Here is a 22,022-nt window from a genome sequence, read left to right on the forward strand (position 1 = left end):
CCGCGGCCTTTCACGCGATGGAAGAAGTCACGTTTGCTCTCTATAATATATATGGTGAATGTAAAGGAGGAAAGAGATGCTTAATCCGCCTTTTTCACGGCCCGACGGCGCATGCGCCCTGCCCTGGCAGATTAGTCGCGAAACGTTTTGGAAGGGTCGCGTGCGCGGCCGTGCGGCCCCATCTCGGGGAAACGTCCCCCGAAAAAAAAAAAAAAAAGCACTCGGACGCGCGCTACTGACAACTCGGGCCGTGTACCGCGTTGAAACTCCACTGGTAGCTCGACATCAGTGCAGTACTGAAAGTGTGCGTAGCGTAAGAGTGACTTTGGTACTGCGACGGGCTTTCTTGTCGACGGCACCGATAAAATCACCGTGCCTATACCATCGTTCAACCGAAACCCGCGCGATAGGCCGTTGAACCGATAACGCGATAGCCGCAACGCCTTCGCTGGTATATATAAATAATCGCGCTCAAAGTGAGTCAAAACATGCCTACAAAATTGAAAGGTTGAAATGCACAAGGCTTCGCCTCTCAAGCCGTGCACATGAAGTTTGAGCCAATGTTGATTTCAGCGAAGCTTAGGCCTGGCTCCGTTGAGTTCGTGCACCCGCTACCGGCAGACCTGTACTGAAAAGTAAGCAAGTTAGGACGAAGAAAACTGCTTTTATAGTTCAGTTCTGGCCTTAGCGATTTGAAATTAACTACTCTTCGCTTCGCACGGCGCGTACACAATAATCTGCAAGCGGCGACACAGCGCTGTGCCCAACGGCTGTGCCAACATCTGTAGGTCACCGTTCCCGTAGGCTGGCGCTCGTATTCGCAACGTAGATGGGTCGGTTTGTACGTGTTGGTATGCTCACGCATTTCTTAATTCCTGAGATGTACTGTTTATCTCTGCGTCAAACACGAAACAAGAGACGGTACATTCGGTACAGCAGCATAAACAGCCGCCTCACTCATTTATATACCATCGGTATCAGCGATGGCATCCGCGTTTTTGCGGGAGAACAACACGGCCTTTAAATGAGCGCTTATGTGAGCACATTTTTCTCTAATTATGCTTTATTACACGCGCAAACTAAGTATAATAAAGTTAAAGAAAAGCGAGAATCAGTAATAAATAAACAGCCCAATATATGTAATAAAGTCGCCGTTGTTAAATTGGCTCAACCGCTCATACTGACTCGTCTCACGGTGGAACAACGCGGCTCATATGAGCAGGTATGTTTGTTTTATTCGACGTTTTGACTTTTTTTTTCATATCAGCGATGCACCTTTTCCCAATTTTTGACGCTAACAACGATCTGTGGCTGTAGATGTCGATGTAAACAAGGGCACCTCTTTGCTAAACCCGACGCGGAAGGCTGCGTGCTCGAAAATTTCTTATTTATGCAAGATGTCTAAAGAATGTGCAAAAAGAATTGAAAAAAAAAAAAAAAGCGAGGTGCAAGTGCAGGAGTCAGTGACAACAAACTCTAAAGCAGCCGCGCCGGCAGAGGGTACTCAGCGTACCTTTATAGGCCACACTATAAACAAAACAGCGCTATCACGCCTGCTCACCCTATATATATAGTTGGTGAGTGCTACGTGGCTTCCAGGAACGACATGCTGCCCCGCAGAAGCCATTAATAATTATTCGCGATCCACGAAATGCACAACCGATGCGCACTCAACAAGGGCGCAGGTTCACAAATCAACCGGCGAAAGCCCCGGCACCCTACCAAAACGTTTCCGGTGGCGTGCGGCAGAGGGCAGCACAGGAAAATGAAAAAGGCGGATTCTGCAGCCCTTCAGGAAGCACGGCGCAGAACGCATTTTTGTTCTCCGCCATGCGTTCGCTCCCCGTGAAAGCGCGCGTCCCTCGCACCCTTTCACTCGCACATACAGCGTCCGGCGCCCGGCGACGATTTCATTGCCGTTGACGCCATATGGAACCTCACGTCGACGGTGGCGACGACGTCGACGGCAGAAATCCTGTGTGAGTGTCCATATAATTGCTATCGCAATAAAACTTGTGCTCCTTGTTCACAGGTATTCGTTGCCCAGACACTTTGATACTGGGATTTGGGACTTTCTTGTGGAAATTTATGATGCTTTCTTGTGGAAAGGACACAGGAACTTTTCTGGGGGTTAAGTTTAAATTTGTTTTCTTCTGCCCGTTTAGACACTTTGTTTAGGTCTTGCTGTACCTGTCGTTCACAAACTGCGAGGTTACAAGATTTAAAGGCTAATTGCACATCGTCTACATAGACAGAATAGATAATTGCTGGAAGTAATGATGCACGGAGCGAGGTCATCTTAACAATGAACAGCGTGCAACTGAGCACCCCTCCTTGAGGTACACCAGTTTCTTGTGTAAATGAACGGAACAATACGTTGCCAATTCTGACTCAAAAAGTACGTTTAGACAGGTAGCTTTCTATAGTGCTAAGCATATTCCCTCGAATGCCCATGTGCGACAGGTCTCATAAGATACCGTACCACCATGTCGTGTTGTACGCCTTTGCCATATCAAGAAATATACACAAGAAATACTGCTTGTGTACAAATGCATCACGGATGTTTTCTTCGATGCGCACGAGGTGATCGGTTGTAGATCGGCCTTCCCTAAAGCCACACTGAAATGGGTCAAGCATTTTGTTCGACTCTAAGAAATGTACAAGACGGCGATTGATCATTTTCTCAAAAAGCTTGCAAAGGCAGCTCGTAAGCGCTATAGGCCGGTAGCTGTTCAGCAATGAAGTATCATTACCGTGCTTTGAAACTGGGATGACAATAGCTTCTTTCCATTTAGATGGAAGATACCCAGCGGCCCAGATAATATTGAAAAGTGTGAGTAGCGTGATTTGCGCGTCGGAGTGCAGGTGCTTAATCATATCGTACATGATTCTATCTGGACCCGGAGCAGAGCTCTGACATGTTGACAAGGAGGCTTTAAGTTCGGCAATGCCAAAAGGACGATTATAAGGGTTGTTTGCGCTACATTTTTGGTTCAGTGGCTTACATTCTTCTATTGCTCTGTACTTCAGGAAGCTCTCCGAATAGTGGGTGGAGCTAGACACGTGCTCGAAGTGTTGACCAAGAGCGTTGGCTTGGTCTTCCAACGTGTTTCCTTCTTTGTCTACCACAGGCAACGGACGAACCTGTTGTCCCCTAAGCCTCCTTAGTCTGTTCCATAGTTTTGCCTCCTGTGTGTATGAATTGATGCCGGACAGGAACTTCTCCCAGCTTGCCCTTTTAACTTGCCGTCGCATTCGCCTTCCCTGTGATTTTGTGTTTTTAAATTGCATCAAATTTTCTGCAGTTGGGGATTGGCAAAGTATGCCCCACGCTTTATTTTGTTTTTTCCGCGTCTCCTTGCACTCATCATTCCACCATGGAACTTGTCTTCTGGATGAGCTACCGCTTGATTGTGGAATGAACGTCTTTGCTGCCTTGATGATAAAAGCCGTAAAATACGCTACCGCGTCATCTATACTAAATTTGCTGATAAAATCTCGTGATAAAAAAAGTTCATTCCTTAAAAAGTTTCCAATCAGCACGGCTAGTTTCCATCTATGGACATGAGGAGGAGTGTCATCTTGCTTTACTAAGCTTAGAGTTAATGGAAAGTGATCACTTCCGAATGGGTTTTTGATTACATTCCATTCTAAGTCGGGAAATAGGGAAGCAGATCCAATCAACAAGTCTATCGATGAATACGAATTGTGGTGAAGATTATAATACGTTGGCTCCTTCTTATTGAAGAGGCATGCACCGGAGTTTACTAAAATGTTTTCTATGGATCGGCCTCTCGCGTCACATCGCGAGGCTCCCCACATCGTGTTGTGGGTGTTAAAATTTCCCACGAGTATGTAGGGCTCGGGAAGCTGATCAATAAGGTTATAGAAGTCTGTTTTCTCGAGGTGATGATTTGGGAACACACAGTTATCAACTTGCTGAAAAGAATTGCCCGAATTGACACTGCCTCAAGGGGCGTCTGGAGGGCGACATGTTGGCAAGCTACAGACTCATGTGCTACTATTGCTACACCGCCGGACAAGACGTTAGCCTCATCGCGGTCTTTTAGAAAAATGGTGTATTGACGAAGGAAGCTTGTTTATAGGTTCTAGATGTGTCTCTTGAACACACAGCAACTTTGGGTTGTGTTTGTGTAGGAGTTCTGTAATGTCGTCGAGGTTGTGAAGAAGTCCTCTGACATTCCATTGTAGTATTTGTGTCTCCATAATGACAAATGTGTTTGTGCTGTGTGTTTTAGAGATGAAAATTAGCTCACTGGGGGCCCTTTGCAGGCGCCGTGACACGAGATCTCTCTTTTTTGGAGCGGTAAAGAGATTCTTGCCGCTCCTTAGGCGCTGGCTGCGCCGTCTGGCCGGTTGTTGTGTCCATCGGCTTTTGCGAGGCGCTGGACACACGCTCTTGTGAGCGGTTTTTTTTACGTGAAGGCCTCGTCTCAATGGACGAAACCCTTGAGGCCACCAGCCCGGAGGTGGTTGGCCCCTTCTGCTGTGGCGGCGGAGCAGCGCTAGCTGCAGCCGACAGGGGGGTGCGGATGGCGTCACTGCCAGCTGTGTGTGGGCCGGACAGCCGCCGGAAGCCGTTGCGGCGCTGCCAACTGATGCGCCACTTTGGCAAAGCTGTTCTTTGACAGGTATGATACCCGCCTGCGTGGCTCCTAAACGAAATATTTTCTCTGACTTTGATTGTGACAATTTCTTTTAAATGCGAAGCATTTCTTGCCGGCGGCTCTGTCCGTCCCTCCCGCGTCCCACACTTCTACAGCGCATGCGCGTCCCCTCCCCCTCTCTCTCCTCTAGGAATCCTCTACGGAGCGGCGCCCGCGTCCCACACTCCTACAGCGCATGCGTGTCCCCTCCCCCTCCTCTCCTACACTCCCCTCCTTTCTCTCCTCTAGGAATCCTCTACGGAGCGGCGCCCGCATCCCACACCCCTACAGCGCATGCGCGTCCCCTCCCCCTCTCTCTCCTCTCCTACGCTCCCCCCTTTCTCTCCTCTAGGAATCCGGAGCAGTGTGCACGACAGGTGCGCGACAGCTGCATACTCCGCTGGGGGCGCCAAGGTAGTTCCGCTGTATGAAAATGACCGAGTGTGCACGCCTCATTCTCTCTCCTGTGCAGTGCCACGATGAGCGCTCTAGCCACTGCCGCGAAACCATCTCCCGCTCAAGCTAACCATCTCCCCGCTGCTTCGCATCCACACATGGTTCCCTTTAGCGGGAGATGGAGTAATTTTTTTCCCTTTTCCAGGATGGGCAGGACCGCAAGTATGCGGCACGCTCCCCATCACAGTTCATGCAGTGGAGAGTGTTTTTACATGTTACAGAGAGGTGTTCATTAGCACTGCATTTGGCACAAGTTTGACGGCCTCGACAGTTCTGCGAACTGTGCCCGAATCGCTGGCACTTAAAACATCGGAGCAGGTTAGGCACGTGTGGCCTGACACGGATCTTGACATACCCGGCTTCAATGGTCTCGGGTAGCTCACTAGACCCAAAGGTAAGAATCATATGTTTCGTTTGAATTTCTTTTCCATCGTGCCTCATCTTAATTCGTTTTACGTTAACCACGTTCTGTTCTTTTAGTCCTTCCAAAAGCTCTTCCTCAGTGAGCTCCATCATGCCATCGTCTGAGATTACACCATGGATGGTGTTCACGGTACGGTGAAGGGTGACCGTAACTGGGATTTGTGCGAAAGAGACTAGTTTAGGCAGCTTTTCATACTGTTTTTTATCGCGGAGCTCCAAAAGGAGGTCACCGCTGGCCAACTTAGTTGCTTTGTAGCTTGGGCCTATAGCTTCTGTCATATATTTAGAAACGAGAAACGGTGAGATCATCCTCATGGTCTTCTCTTCCCGCGCTACATGGTAGCGCGGAAAATTCTCTTTTTGGTGGCCAAGAAACTCGAAAATACCTTCGGTGCGCCCCAGTTTCTGGGAGCAATCAGGAAGTTAGGGGAAAGCACTATCCATAGGTGTATCTAAATTTCGGCAAAAACGCCAGCCGCCCACCATGGAGCCCAACAAGGGGATGCCGCAAGACGTATAGGAAACAAGTCATGCAGACGCCAACTGTACGTTGCAGCTATAACCAAATATGTACAGCCAAGGTTGGTTGCACCACACAAGGTTAACCCTCGCTGCCTGGAAAGTCGGAAGTAAATAGAAGAGAGGAGAAGGCAGGAATGATTGAAAGTGAGAGAGAAAGATGAAGATTTGAGAGGGGGACAGGAAAAGGCAACCACCGATTTACCCTGGGTGGGTCAGTCCGGAAGCCGAGGCCAAAGGGGTGTGTTGCCTCCGCCGAGGGGCCTTAAAGGTCCAAACTCCCAAGCGTCAGCTCAACCCCCAGGATCCCCTTTTCCCCAGACACGGCTAAGCCATGCACGATTAAGCGCGGGAGGGTCCGACCCTCATGTGCTCGGGTCCGTGGTGTCATAACACACCAAACACCTGCTCACGCAGATGCCCCTGCGGGGAAGAGAAAATGAAGACCAAAGTTTTGTTCCTTGAATTTCGCTCCAGAACCACAGTGCTGGTACATCAGTCTGACGTTGCTGATTGCAAAGTATTTTCTCGTATTTGGGCCTCTGTGGCACAGTAAAAGTTAACAGAACTTCTCAAGTTTAGTTTTTGGCTTCTTTAGAATGCAACATAGTCTATCTTTACCAATTAATAATTAAATAGGCCAGAGTAGATGTTGTCAATATTTCTGACATCATGGCGAGCAGGTACTGGAACTTGAAGGCGGCATCGCCACCAGTCTTTCACTTTAATGTCTTTTCTGGCTTATCAGGCCTTCTCACAAAGTAAGTGTGGACTTTCTGATATTGTTGAAGGGTAATTCACTAATACAGCTGAACTTATTTTTCTCTTCAGTGTCCATTTAACAGGTCATGCCAGTGCCTCTCCTCTTCCCCTCTTTGGTTTCGTGACAGCTGTCCCCTCTGCTGGGAGTTCTGCGCCGATACTAACCACAATGTCCATAGGGTATCCTGTTAAATGCTATCACATTAAAAGAAAAATCAGGATCTGGGGCCTAAAACAAAGTATGGGTCATGGTGGCTGGACCAAATTAGGCAGATAGCCATGTGAGCACAGGCCCAATTAAGTGGTGTGGCACTTCCTAAGAACAGCTGAATACAAGAAAATTTGGTCTAATCAGTTAACCTTAAAATTTGGCATGGTCTAAAAATATTTAGAAACATGCTCTTTACCTAATTCATAATAATCTGTCTGTAAATTTTTGAATCACCTAGAAACAGTGATAATAACTGGCCACAAGATGCTCACCATCATTTATTACCAACAGATTTTGGGGTAGGAAATGATACTAAGTACTTTTACCATTACTGCTGCACCATCACTATCAAGCTGCTCTTCACATTTCCGACAAGTGTGCATTTAAACAGTGTGCCACCTCAGGTCACCCTAAAAGCAGCTAAATGAAAAGACTCATGAAGCCAAGAACACATTGGTTGTTGTGGAAGGCTGAATGAAGGATGGGAGTGGCATGATATCACGAGAGACGAAAAAAAGATTGAAATGCAGAGTGTGAACTTCTGTGGCGGTTAAACCTGCGGTAACATAAATAGAGCATAAAGATTGAGCCAAGTAAGGAACCTGTGTGACATTCTCATAAAGGGTATGGCAATGAAAACAACTTCAGCAAGTGTGACAGAGCCTTAACATTGACAGATGGCCACACAATACCATATTCACATTTGATTTTATCTAGTTTTTTAATTTAGCAATGTCTGACAAGGCCCTATTGATAATTAATGTATCCCAATCTTGCAATGTACACCAGAGTACACAGTGGAAAAAATTAATTGTGGCTAAGAAGGCATTCACGTCCTGGTCAGTGTTCAATATTACACATGTGCACATTATTGATCATGCATTTGACAACAATTAACTGTAAACTTGAATGACATTGTACTTGAGGAGTGTTGACAAGGCTATGAAAATATGCTCAAACTTGTGAGTAGTTACTGTTCAGTTACCAGTACTACCAGCAATTATGTTCAAGATTAATACAATCATTGACACGGCTCATCACATGCAGGCAAATAAACATGCACAACTTTGCCAACCTTTTATATCTTTGGTTAATGTAAATGTCACTCACAGGAACATTTTCTTACTTGGTTTCTGTTGTTATAATTATATTAAGCCTCTTGTTTTATATCCTTCTTTTACATACCTCTATTTCATGCGGTGTTTTCTTGTCCGTGTCTTATTCACGCACATGATCACCTAAGAGAATCCTTCAGCAATTTGTGCTGGTAGGTCAAACCATTACACAAGTATTGTTCGCCCTTATACAGAAACCATATTATAACATTCTTTTGCTTCAATTTTCTTTTCCAACATTTTGCATTTTCCACAACTTTCCAACTAGCAGAATGCTTTCTGAACAAACTGCATTAAAAGTGCCCTGAAACAATTTTTTTATAACTGAGCAACAGGCTGGAATGATCTTTTTTTTTTTTAAATCAAACTGCACGATGGGACAGGACATAAGGAAAGAAGTGAGACACACGAGCGCAGACTAACAACTGATTTATTGAAAGCACGTAATCCACCTTAAATAGTGTCCAGCCTAGGTGCTGTGTCACCATCAACGTTAACAGCGTAGCAAGAAAAACCCTTAGATAAGAACCTTTAAAAAACCAGTCTACACATAGAAAGCCACGTGAGTCAACGGTAGCACGTGGAACATAGGTACGCATACTCCATGTCAGATAGATTAATCGATGGGTGGCTAATGCACCCCTCTCCCTTTCTCCTAATCTGGAAAGCCTCCATTATCTTACCGCCAATAAATCTGCTTTCCCTGGAAACAACTTCCGCGTCCTTGAAAACAGGCCTACAACCGCACTCTCGGCAGTGCGCTACCAAGTGTAAACCCGAGCTGTTGGAAAGCAATCGCTCATGCTCCCTTAATCTCACGTTATTACATCTCCCGCTCTCTCCGATATCCTATATATTCTTTACCACGCGTTAAGGACACCTGATAAACTACGCCTATCTTACAAGGCATAAGCTCGTCTCTATGTTGGATATGGCACTCATCCCTCCGTGACGTGCCGGCACTCTTTCTTTTGACTTTCTAAATTACAGACCTTCGACAGTTTAGCTGGAGCTGAAAAGGCTATGTGTACACCATACTTTTTTTCCTATCTTCTTCAACCCATGGGAGAGGCCATGAACATACGGAATGACTGCGAATGAATGCGCATCTTAGACCTTCTTGGTACCTTGCCTTCTTTAATCACATGTATTGATTTATTACAAACTGAGGCTGTCACGTGGTGTGGGTATCCAGCGATGTTTAATCTTCCAGCCTGCTTCTGAAAGCTATCCTGCACTTTATCAAAACATGATTTTTCCAGCGCTGCTTGTAATGCGGTGAAGGCTATCCCCGTTTTTATCATCTTGGAGTGACTGGAAGCATAATTTAGTAATGGTTTCTTGGCCCTAGGGTGGTACGCCCAACATACATGATCTGGCCTAAATTCTAGTTCCAAATCCAGAAACTGAAGCTTGAATTGATGCCAACATTCTAATGTCAACTTTAGGCCTAGGCCGAGCGTGCTAAACAATCCTAGAACACAGTTGGCTGTTTCCTTATACTGCGGTCTTCCCAAAAACACCAGGTAATCATCAACAGTAGCGAAATATTTTGACAGAGCGTTTCACACCGCCTTGAATGACTCTATCCACGCCGCTCAGAAAAATGTCACTGAGTATTGGAGCGACACCGGACCCGATGCAGACACCGGTTTTCTGCACATATAGTTCATCTTCGACACCTACTGCAGTGGAATCCAAATAACTGGTTCAAATGTTCCAGGAACGTTGCCGCTGATAAATTGCTTCTGACGAATTTTGCCTCGTCGTTGAAATCCGTAATACATGTTTTGACATTTCGCCAGTCTACACGTGGCTTTCCACGTGTAGACTGGTTTTTAAAGGTTTTTATCGAAAGGCTTTTCTTGCTACGCTGTTAACGTTGATGGTGACACGTCACCTAGGCTGGAAAATATTTAAGGTGGATTCTGCGCTCGTCTGCCTCACTTCTTTCCTCGTGTCCTGTCCCACCGTGCAGTTTGTTAAAAAAGACTAATCTGTACCAACTCGCCCAGCTGTTGACTATTCTTAGGCTGGAATGATTATGATTACTTTCAAGGATTATATTCCTGAAAAAGTTTTTAAAAAAGACCTAATATGAATGAAAACATAATGAGTGTAATGTTTACTTTTACTGTTCCCCCTCAACTCCTCTGTTACTCTCAGCTGAGGGTGATGCCAATAGCTGTGCCGTGTTTATTGCTCCCTTTTTTTCTTCTCTTATGGCAAAACTTCGATACTGGCATCTGGCAAGGGCACCTAAGGATGACAAAGGAGCTGTGCAGGACAGGTGGGGTGTGTTAAACTTCTCCATTTACTAGAAGACCTGGAAGGGTATGCACGCATGGGCGAGCTTGTACTCATGAGTAATCCATGGTCACTAACTATTGCCCAATGGTTGGCATCTGTGGGCCGTCACGCTTGCTGTAGCATCACCATTGACGTTGCATAGAGCAGGGAAAACAAACAAACATAGGAGCTTAAGGGAGCCGCAAGAGTGAGCAAGCAATGTAATATTGTATGTTTCCTGCTACATGTAGGCAGAATAACATTTGACTCGCACGTTCACAGCAGCATTGTCTACAAATTAGAAACATTTTCTAATCGCATTCAAAAAGTGTTTCAGTGCGTTGCAAGCTTCTAGTTAACAAAGCTAACCACAAATGTGTAGCATATTCCCTGTGCACTTTGATTATTATTCTGTTATTTTCCATGGTTTCTAATAATAACCAGCTAAAAAAAAAAAAAAAAATGGGGCTATACATGTGCATAGATCTGACGCCCACAGCAATATGGCAATGCCGAAAAATCATGAAATCCGAATTCCAGCAACACTGGCAATGCCACTATAACGTATTGCCTTCCGAAGTGCACTGCATCACAGAATGTGCACAACAAAAGTCAAGGCAGCTGTTAGTGCACACTAAGGCAAGCTCTTCTTTTGTAAAACTGTGAATTGAGTGTTACAAGGTGTAGCAAAGAGTTTGGTTCAGCAAAAGTCACTTTACAAACAGTTCAGCAATGTTACCTGGATGTGCTAGAAGGTGACGTTCTACATCCAAAGCACTAATCTTGTAGCCCCCACTTTTGATAATGTCTGATGAAGTGCGACCCAGTATCCTGTAAGCTCCATCTCTGTATTCAGCAGTGTCTCCTAGGAAATCACCACACAAGGAAAACAATAAAGACAATGTCCTTAAGAAACAACTGAAATCATAGGGCACACCAAAAGCAATAGCTGCTATTCATGTTCACGCATCTAGTACTTATCCATGTCTGTCATTCATAAAATGCACCACAACCTGCACACATCAGCAGCACTATGCAAAGTCACTGGCACAAAAGGGATGCTGTAATTCAATACAAAATATGCCTGGCATCAAATTTGAACTGTACAACAAAGTTAGATTTTACTAATTATACACCGCAGCTTCAGTGTCTGAAGCAGGTGGCACGAGAAGTGATCCCCCTTAAAGGGCCCCTCACCAGGCCCCATTGCAAATTTTAGTTATACACTAGAAGTTCAAAAACACTGTCTTGGGATCGTTTTACCGAAAGAATTTTTCTAATCGGTTTAATATTGGAGTAGATGGAATAAATTGAATGCCCTGCTACCACACCACCAGGAGGTGAGCACGACTGCCAACAGAGGCACTCTCTCCCTCTGCCTCAAATAGTGTCCGCAAGTGACGTTCCTTCCCCTCCTTCCACACCGGAACCGAGGGACGTCAGGTTCACGTGACCAGCCCCGCCTCCATTTTTTTTCGTCGCTTTCTTTTTTGCTGTGCGGGGCATTTCCAGTGGTGGCGTTGCGCATTACACTTTGGACAATTTACTTAAGTAATCCGTCAGGGTTGGCGACATTGCTAGGACAGTTTTTTACATCTCGCCGTTTGTGTGTCACCTCAACTCTGTGGCTTGGGGCGGCGCAGCCTCGAGACAGAGGACATGCTGCATTTGGTTTAAAATTTCAGCTGTTTTCAGCGGCGCGCAGTGCTGTAATACACGATCGTCAGTGCGTGAAGTATACACTGCGCTTGTTTATTTAAAATGGCCAAACCTGGTGTAGGTGGTCCTTCCTTTGCAGGTTTTCTTTACAAGCACTGCTGTATTGGGCATATAACCATTGCCCCCCACACCTTGCTCCCAATGCCCCTTTCTACCCAGTACTTCTGGCGCTTTTGGACATGTAAAGCTTGTTAGGAGTACCATTGAGCCATTACAACTATAGTTTGTCATCCGCACTATATATTTGTAGTTCCAATATATTATTTAGTTTCAGAATAGCATAAACATTCTTTTAGTGCTTTCTGAACTGAACATGTTGCTCTGCAGTTATTTACAAGCATCAAGGATCATGATTATGATTGTGGACATGAAAGTGCACAGTAATTTTGTTCAGCTTTATACACATATCACTTGCTTCCACAATCGTCTCATGGCTACAAGAATATTAGGATCATGAAGTGGTCATTTTCATGCAGAAATATAAAATAAATATGTAGGCTGCTTACAAGTTACACAGATCATGGAAGTTGAACATGGTGTGCAAATGGTTCAAGTTGGTATAGCATCCTTCACTACAGTGCTGTTTCACGCTGTATTGTGAAGTGTCATAGAAGTATTTGATATTTGAAGAAAAACAAGCCCACATAGCCTTAAAGGGACACAAAAGGCAAATACTAAGTCAAGCTAAAGTGATGCATTAGTGCACGAGTATCTCTAAAGCGTCAATATTATCGCGAGCAGAGCCTTAGTAATAGAGAAATTAAGGTAAATGCAGGACATGATTAGCGACTCCCCCGGGACATTCAAGTACTCGCCCGATGACGAAGGCACTCCTCATTTAAATTCTGTCACTAGTACTGAACCACTCGTTATGAAAACATCATTGTACTGTATTATAAGAAGAAAGAAAATACTACTTCACCAGTTGTATTACATTTTTACAAAAAAGAACTAACTGACATTACACCGTTGACAACAACGCGGGCGGTCAAAATGTTTCGTGTTCGCTCGACTCTGCGCCGCCCGCACTTTCGCGTTTCAGTTTTTCTGTTAACGTGTAGTGTTGCACTTGTTTTTCTGGCTCGCGAACCTCGCACTAACTGCAAGTAGCAGAGAATTCCACTTCCACGCGACGTCGCGGAATGCCCGAACGGTCTACGCCACTTTACCAAAATCAGCTGCAGCGGCGCACCGTACCGCCATCTGTCGGGCGCCGTTACACTCACCAACGGCAGAAAATGGCGTATGCAACGTCACAACTCCTCAATTGGCGTGGCGGGTGATTTGAATTGCAATAAAATTATTTGGACCCTTCAGATCCCATTTTTTCGTAAACTAAGTCTTTTCTTTGCATGAGACAAGCGTTTTGAGGTTTCTGGAAAGGTATTTAAACAGTCCACGTCGACTTAGTATTTGCCTTTAGTGTCCCTTTAAGCCAGAGAAGCACTGTCCTTAACTTTAATAAGGGTGGTGACCTTTACAAGTAATTTTTTATAAGGTAAAGCAAGTAATAATGGCAAGCACAGAGGTATCCACTCTTATAAACATGTAAGTATTTAATCTGATATAAACCTAACATTTCTTCCACTTCATGGGAAAAAAAACCCTGCCAAAATGATGCCAAATGCAGATATATTAATAAAAAATTAATCTGTAGGCGTACATTCCAAACACAAGCTGTTGTGCATGCTTGAATGTTAAAGCTATGTCTAATAACAGTGAATGACTGTACATCCTGTATGATGCGATTCTAGAGACTTTCTGCCAGATAGATTTCGGTTTTATCTTAAATTGGTACATTTTTATCAAATTGTACATGCGTCAAATATGGCATGTGATCACCTCAATTCAAGAGAGAGGAGAGATGGATAGAATGAATAGAGTTCAATATGTGTGGTCAGGAAATGGCAGCAGCCTAACCTGTGGACGTAACCACAAGAAGGGCTTTGCACATCACATTAAGCTACATCTAAACCAAGGATGACGAAAGTTGACAGGATAGAAGCTGAAATGAAAAGCTGTGCTAGTGCCAGGTTCCAAAATTTGTGCACAGCAGTGGAGCCAGTTGTTCATGGTACACTTCATATATTGCGGAACACAATGATACTGCAGCTCCACTGCTTTCTTACTTTACACTATGTTCACAAACCTGTACAACAAACTTACAATACAACTTTTCACCCTTGCGACCCATACTCGCAGACAAAATTTTGTGGCAATGAAGGGAAAGCTACAGACGCAAAGCTTGCACAAAAGAGAGCGCTTTAGAAAAAAACTTCCACATTTTCATCTGCGTTAGTTTAGGTGGCAGTGCTTAGGCTTTCTCTTAGCGATTTGCAAATATTAAAAAATTTCGAACAACAGATCAAATATTGTCATATTAAATTTGATCTTCGAATCGAATAAGTCACTATTTATAAATACGAATATTTTTCTAATAGCTTTAGAATATTTTCAATCGTCAACTGTGAGCGATGAAACCTAAAACTGGACCAAGAATGTGATAAATTCCATACCCCCGCGGCTGCAGTTGACATAAAACAAGAGAAGTTATGCAATCGAGCACGCTATACGTCGCTCAGTGAGCTGAATTTTCTGCCTAAACTACTATCATTCGCACTCATCGAAGAGCCCAGAGTATGCGAAACAATATGCATATTTGTTCCTAATGGGTTATACGTACTTTTAATAAATGCCTCACAATGTGCGATATAGTGACAGAAGCTTGCTATTGTTAACAATATACTGTGTGAACAATGCTTTATATTAAGGGTTAATACAGTTGCTCATTATTTGAAAAGTATTCGATTTGGTCTAGAAAATTGATATTCGCACTCCCCCAGGTTTTGTAGTAAACAAATATGCCTTGAACAATAGCTCGCTGCCATTCTGCAGTATTAAAGCACCAAAAAGTAGCAAATTAAAAAAAATCATGATGTTTGTGCTATGATGCACAAACTACCTGACAACCACCACAGTTTTGATAAAAACTTATTTCTACTGCATGGACTGCATCACTAAAACAGACTGCAATTGGTCTTGTAATCTAGCTTTGCCACACAACGTGAAAGGCACTTTTCTATTCATAAGAATACATAACAGTGGCTGATTGCATATTTATTTCATATGATTGTTCCCACAAGGTAACCAAGCCTTTTCACATTGAAGAAACTTTCTCCACAAAGGACATGTACAAATTTGTTTGGAGACTGGATAACATGATTAAGATATACGGGCACTTTCGAAATGCCCGTCGAAACTATAAAATACCATACAATACTCAACTAAATATAAACAATATAAAGTTAATATTACAGCTGCTTGACAATGTCCACAATTTATCTGTATCGCATCCTCACTGCATGATCATGAGTTGTTCTTGAAAGGACATTGAAGAGGAATATTAAGCTGCATCATTAAACTATGTTTCAGCAATAACAAAATGACCAGTCTTACCCCAAGAGGAGGCACAGTAAGCTGTTAAGGAGGCAAAAACAAAAGACTGGTGGCACCACTGCCCTGAAATGCCCGCACCAGCTTGGTGCAACAAGATGAATTTTTACAGTTTCTTGTCAGGTCTAGTGATTTGCTTATCGGTAAACAAGGGCTACATTGCATTCCAAAAGAAAGACTCAACCTAGCAAGTTTCAAAAACATTTCTTGACCAAAATGACCTGAAATATGAGAAAATACCTTTAAATTCACATCCCACTGACCTACACGCACCGAGACTTCGGCACAAAATTCAACAGAAGTTCGGCCTTCATTTTGTCCAGTAGTAATCCAAGTTTTTTTATCCAAATGAATGAAATTAGAGTTTTAAGAGATTACTCTACCAGTCTAAACTGATTTACTGTTCCTCTTGAACTGTTACTTCTGCGTTTGAAACAGCTTCTCTTACTTTCAGAGATACCCTTTGCATAATTTATAAAACTTCGGAAGTAACTACAGTAGACTTCTGTTAAGATGAACTCGAAGGGACTTTCACTGGCTTATCACATTCTTAGTCCAGTTTTAGGTTTCATCGCTCACAGTTGACGACTGAAAATATTCTAAAGCTATTAGAAAAATATTCGTATTTATAAATAGTGACTTATTCGATTCGAAGACCAAATTTAATTTGACAATATTTGATCTGTTATTCGAAATTTTTTAACATTACCAAATCGCTAAGAGAAAGCCTAAGCACTGCCACTTAAACTAACGCAGATGAAAATGTGGGACTTTTTTCTGAAGCACTCTCTTTTGTGCAAGCTTTGCGTATGTAGCTTTCCCTTCATTGCCACAAAATTTTTTTCACGAGTATGGGTCGCAAGGGTGAAAACGTGTACTGTAAGCTTGATTTGGCTTATCAGAAGTTCGCCTTGAAGGCTGACTACAACGAAATTTTAATTTGGCTAAATTGGTTATAAATTAGTAATATATACTAGACAGCTTTAGAGTAGCGTTTTCATACAAACAAATGCCTTAGGTATGTAAAGAAATAGCATCATCCTTACTGTGCATGCTTCGTAAGCTATCGAGATCCTGTGGCTTATGTACACTAGGCTCACATACATTTGGCGAGCTTAATGTACATGATGTTTACTTAGGCTATGAAATAATGTGAAACATGATGGCATTTGCTGCTCCTGCTTCAGTGTGAACTGCCTTGATGGCGGTGCCGTCGCTATCAAGGATCACCAATGAATTGTGAAATAAGCTCTTGCTTCTGGCGCATCCAATTTGTGAAATCATTGGGTGATTTTGGCGTCCATAGGCCTGCCTGGCAAGAGCCACGGCACAGAAACAACAGGATGGTTGCTAATAGATGGTCTTGGATTGCACATGTTTAGCACAAGGCACAAGACAGTGCCCTGTCTTTTAACGTTACCTTTGTGTTCCCGTATGTTAAACGAAAAGTAACGAAAAGTATTGAAAAAGTGCGCATCGTAACGTCCAGCAAAGGGCTTACGCTTAATTTGCGTAAGGTGCTGAACACTATTTTAAAACTGTCTACTAGGCTTTTTGTGCAACCCAATATTTCGTTGCTGTTGGTCTTTAACAGAAGTGATCTAGAAAACTCAAAATATACTATTCCTGGTGCACCCAAACATCCATGATAAAAAACGATAAATGAAAAACACCAAAAGCCAGAAAAAGAGCCATTTATTAGATTTGCATGATACAAAATATTACTTTATGGTCTCTTGGTTAAGCTATTAAGTTGCTTGTCTGCACTGTGCAATTCTGTGCACTGTCACAAAAGCCGCCACTTCAGCTAGCTTGCTCAAAAACTTTTCAGAGCCCTCATGCTCTCTAAGAATGCATGTGAGCATTCAGTGCAGTATCAGCTGCATCACGTGAGAACATCACTGGTTCTTGTGGCTCCTGGGCAATGTACTTACCATGATTATCAGCTTGCAGGTTTCTACACCATCAACGAAGCTATCATAGCTGTTTGTCTACATTAACACCATTTGCGTATCGTGTGGATGGCAAGCAGTCACCTCCTCCAAATCTACCAATATGGGTCTCTCACTGAGCTGTGTAGACAGTGAGCAGTCACCTCTAAATCTACTGATATGAGCCTCTTTATGATGTCCGATAGCAGACATCAAGGGCGGCTGTGGAAGTTTAAATTGATTTAACCGAATCAGCCGTTCATGTGAAGTGATTTTGACTATGGGAAACCGATCAACTGTTTACACATTGTTCTTCATATCCGAAAATTTGGCTAACTCCGTTTGTTTTAACAGGAGTCTACTTTTTATTCTTACTTCTATTGAGAGTAATACTATGCGGATATATTTGGTCAAGGAAGCTGCACATGTCAAATACATCATACATGGTACTTCAAAGATTAAAAAGATCCCCTTGACATTGTCTTTCCTTATTTTTGCCCTGCAGCATGACGCAAAATACCGACTTGTTCTAAACTACTATAAAATGATGCCATACTGCTGCAGTGTGGCAAACTAAATTTTGAGAAAGTTCTTCACCACCTTAAGAATGGCTACAGAAAAACTGGTTTCATCAATCACATCCCTTCTCATAACTGCATATCACATGCAAGAGATAGATAGATGCCAAAATATCCCGAATAATGACAGAAACAGTGCATTAAACATACCTGTTTTAAACCAGCCATCACTTGTAAAGGCCTCCTTAGTAGCCTTTGGTTTGTTCCAGTATTCCTTGAAAACGTTTGGCCCTTTCACAAGAAGGTCACCAGATTCATTTTCACTTCCTTTGACAACTTTGGTTCCATACTCATCGCCAGTTAAAATCACATCATAACCTGTTGCAGCATAGGCATTTGGCTTTGCAAGACAGACTTTGACACCTGGGAATGGCTTGCCTACACATCCTGCAAAAATAGATTCCAGAATCCATGTAGATATAAAAAATATTAGGAAACAATATTCAAGGATCTTGTGCAGTGCCTACCAGGTTTTCGTGTTCCATGAAGAGGATTTGTGAGTGCCATTCCAATTTCTGTCATTCCATAACGTTCCAGTAACGTATGCCCAGTTATTTCTTTCCAGCGCTCAAACACAGGAAGTGGAAGTGATGCTGAGCCACTCACCATCAACCTATTAGATAAAACAATAACAAGCCATGATATCCAAATGTTGCCAGCATTTTACTCAAGTATGTGTTAACATTTCTTTAAACCTAGTGAGCTAACAAAACAATTGCCATCTTAATGTTAACACTACGAGTCTCCAAGCCCAACACTGCCAGGTTGAAATTAGGCAATGACCTATATCTAGGGTCCTTCATTTTCGGTTGTATATATATTTTTTTCATCTGAAGGGGGGGGGGGGGGGGGATAAAATAGGATGTCATTTTTAAAGAGAGAAACCAGGAAGAAATCATGGTTTTTGTTGTCTGGTGACCCAAAGTTTGGGAATTTCCAGGGGCTTTTCATAAATGATTAACACAAGCAATGGTCTCCTTATGAACACGAACATTTCATTTAATGAAGCGCAATCACTCACAGGAACCTATAATAAAAAAAAGACAGCTGCACACAAGTCATGTGATGAACATATCTATACAAATCATCGTTGATAGGCATTATTTCCACTTTTTAAAGAAAGCACATAAACAAAAACAACAAATATAGACGTGCTTGGCAATCCTTTGTACAATTTGTTCTCTGCAAATTAAATCCCAAATAGTAGTGGACATATTGTAAAAGGTGTGATGCTCTTCCTTATTTTGCAAGGTCTGGTTGATGTGCATTACCATTTGCATTTGGGAATTCTGTGTCCATCCTAGACCTGTCAGGGCTTTTCAAGATACCCTAGTTTGGAAAACTCAACACCACAGCTACCATTCGCAATGCAGAGCAATGTCAGCCCTGAGTTCACTTCCTAGCACATTACCGCTGTTTACACACAGGCAGTGTGCAGAAAATGCGACATGCCATTCGTGTAAAGGCAGCTGCTACGGCGGTAACAAGCTTGTGTTCACTGAAGGCTGGCAGGCGCTGAATACACTACGTATGCCGGTTTTCATTTGAATGTTAAGTGAAAAGAAAGCACATATCGCATTCATATACATTAAAAATGTTAGTATGATTCCCGAAGTTATAACAGCGCAAAGGACGGGACAAATAAGTAAGAAACAAGAACGATCAGGTGCTGACCTTTAACTAATGTTTATTTCATGCTGCACATGGAATATAACAGCAAAAAAGGGGAGGGGGTCATGACGTCAGTGCAAGAGAATTCTATCATGCAGTGTTCATTGGTTTTGCAACACTTGCTTTTATTCTTAACTCTTTACAAAAGAGCAGAACTTCGGGGAGAAATCAGGTTTAACCCGATTTTTATAGAACTACGTTGAGGTGCAAAAATGAAAAATTATCGGGTTTAGCCGAAAACGAAGGACCCTACCTATATTTTGTGATGGTAAAGCATGCCAAATTCAAAATTATTTGTAAGCTATTCCGCAGGCCTTAAGTGCATCCAAAAAGTCAAATTCTCACACTCTCTTTAATCAGCAAACACTCCTGCCCCTCATACTTGTAGGCCAAGACGCTGAATTGACAGATAAAGGTAATCCATGATCAGCCCCTCAAAGGGAAACCATGCCTTACACTTTTTGCAACAGTATGTGCAATGCTAGAGCTGCCAGCGCCTCTTCCTAGTGCGTTTTCCATACATAAATCAACCTAATGCTTTCTTGCTACACAACAGTCAAATGGCTGAAATGGCAGACTGGTCTGCTGCTTTATTTTTAAGGTTAGTTGTAGCAAGGCACACCACAGGTGGCAGTTTCTCTGAATTTGAGCTTTGCAAAGCATGCAACTAAAGAGTTTTTATTTTTCAAATGGTACACTATTAAAAAAATGGCTTGGCTGACTTTTTAACTTCCTAATAGAGTACATATTTAAACCAAAGTGCTGAAGGTAGCCAGAATCCAAGACTATTACATTTGCAAGATGGTCACATCAAGCCAAGAAAAATCAAGTGAGGCATAAAGAAAGCAATGCAGACTTTAACAATATTTAGTATTCGAGATCTCTTTGCTCAATGCTAGTATTGCAAATAAATTAACATGATATAAATGCCATTGCAAACAATGGTCTGTACCTGATTTTTTGTGTGCAAGCTGCACGGATGAATTCTTTGCTTCTGGAGAAGGGAGCACTGCTTGAAAACATTTTGTCATAATGTTGTATGAGCTTTGCATAGATTGTTGGCACTGCCATATAAACATTGATTCGAGGCCCTCTTGTTGGAGGTTCAATGAGATAGTTCCATACCTGTAAAACAGTTGCTATCTGCAGAATGAATGTTTCTCTGCAGCTACAGCATTATACACTCATTTTACACCATACATCAAGGTGCACATAATAATATTAAATAGCTTAGGTTTCTACACTGTAAAGCAGCATGTTATAAATGCTACTTAAGTGGAGAGCTTAAGGTTAATTTTGACTGCCCAGGGTAAAGTATGTGCACAGAAATATTGGCACACAGGAATTTTGGCCTTCAACCCTAAGCAACCATGGATATTCACTAGATGGCCAATGGACATCCGAGGGACGTTAACTATTAGACAAAAGGTAGCAGTTCTACACATATGTCGAACATCCGAAATTGGGTACTCAGTTTCAGCAAGAAAGTGACCATCACCCCATATCTACTTTCGATCTATACACCATAAAATATAGATATCATGCAGTTTCCACTGACATGGACTAGTTAAATTCAATTACATGCGTGCACGCACTTCTGAAGCAACACACTCCGGTTTCCTTTGCACGCACTTATATGCCAGTGCTGGACCACACGTTGGTGCCAGAGTCCAAAAAGAAGGGATGAAGTTAATAGTGAATTTTTCCAGTTGTAAAATATATATATATACATACATACATACGTACATATATATAGTGCATGGGATTGATCCAATCAGACTACAAATACCTCTTGAGAACTCGTTTTAATGTTGCTGTCATTAGCATTAGCTATTCAGCTCCATGAGAAGCATATCCTTGTGGTGTCCACACTGATGTTGCCCACTACGATGTTTGAGAAGACTCATAAAACATGTGGAAACAGTTTACACTGAAGTGTGCAACTAACATTTCACCTGCAATTTCGCATTTGTAAGTCACGCATATTCATTTTCGCTTTAATGTTAAAGAGCCACTTATGACTGCGCCTTGTATATCAGTCAGAAACCATATGTGGAGATCCTTTAACTAATATTCTTTGGTTCACCACTACAGATATTCCTGTGACAGCATCGTAAGTGAAGTTAGCATCTTAAGTGAACATTCCTGAGATATCTGTGGTTAGCTGGGGCCACTATCAGATCACAGCTGTGGTGGCAAGGAACCAAACCTATGACTGGTACTTGGCA

At 42.8% G+C, this 22,022-nt stretch overlaps 1 protein-coding gene across 1 annotated transcript in view; it reads right to left on the reverse strand.

Annotated features, from left to right (window-relative positions):
• LOC119431398 (malonate--CoA ligase ACSF3, mitochondrial-like) overlaps window positions 1-22,022 on the reverse strand; it is a 37,777-nt gene that overhangs the window by 9,230 nt on the left and 6,525 nt on the right. The window contains 4 exon segments of the mRNA XM_037698892.2: window positions 11,182-11,307; window positions 18,274-18,510; window positions 18,591-18,736; window positions 20,747-20,919. Coding sequence (XP_037554820.1) covers window positions 11,182-11,307; window positions 18,274-18,510; window positions 18,591-18,736; window positions 20,747-20,919 — 682 coding nt within the window.

The sequence above is a fragment of the Dermacentor silvarum genome, chromosome 1 (genome assembly GCF_013339745.2).
Source record: "Dermacentor silvarum isolate Dsil-2018 chromosome 1, BIME_Dsil_1.4, whole genome shotgun sequence".
NCBI lineage: Eukaryota > Metazoa > Arthropoda > Arachnida > Ixodida > Ixodidae > Dermacentor > Dermacentor silvarum.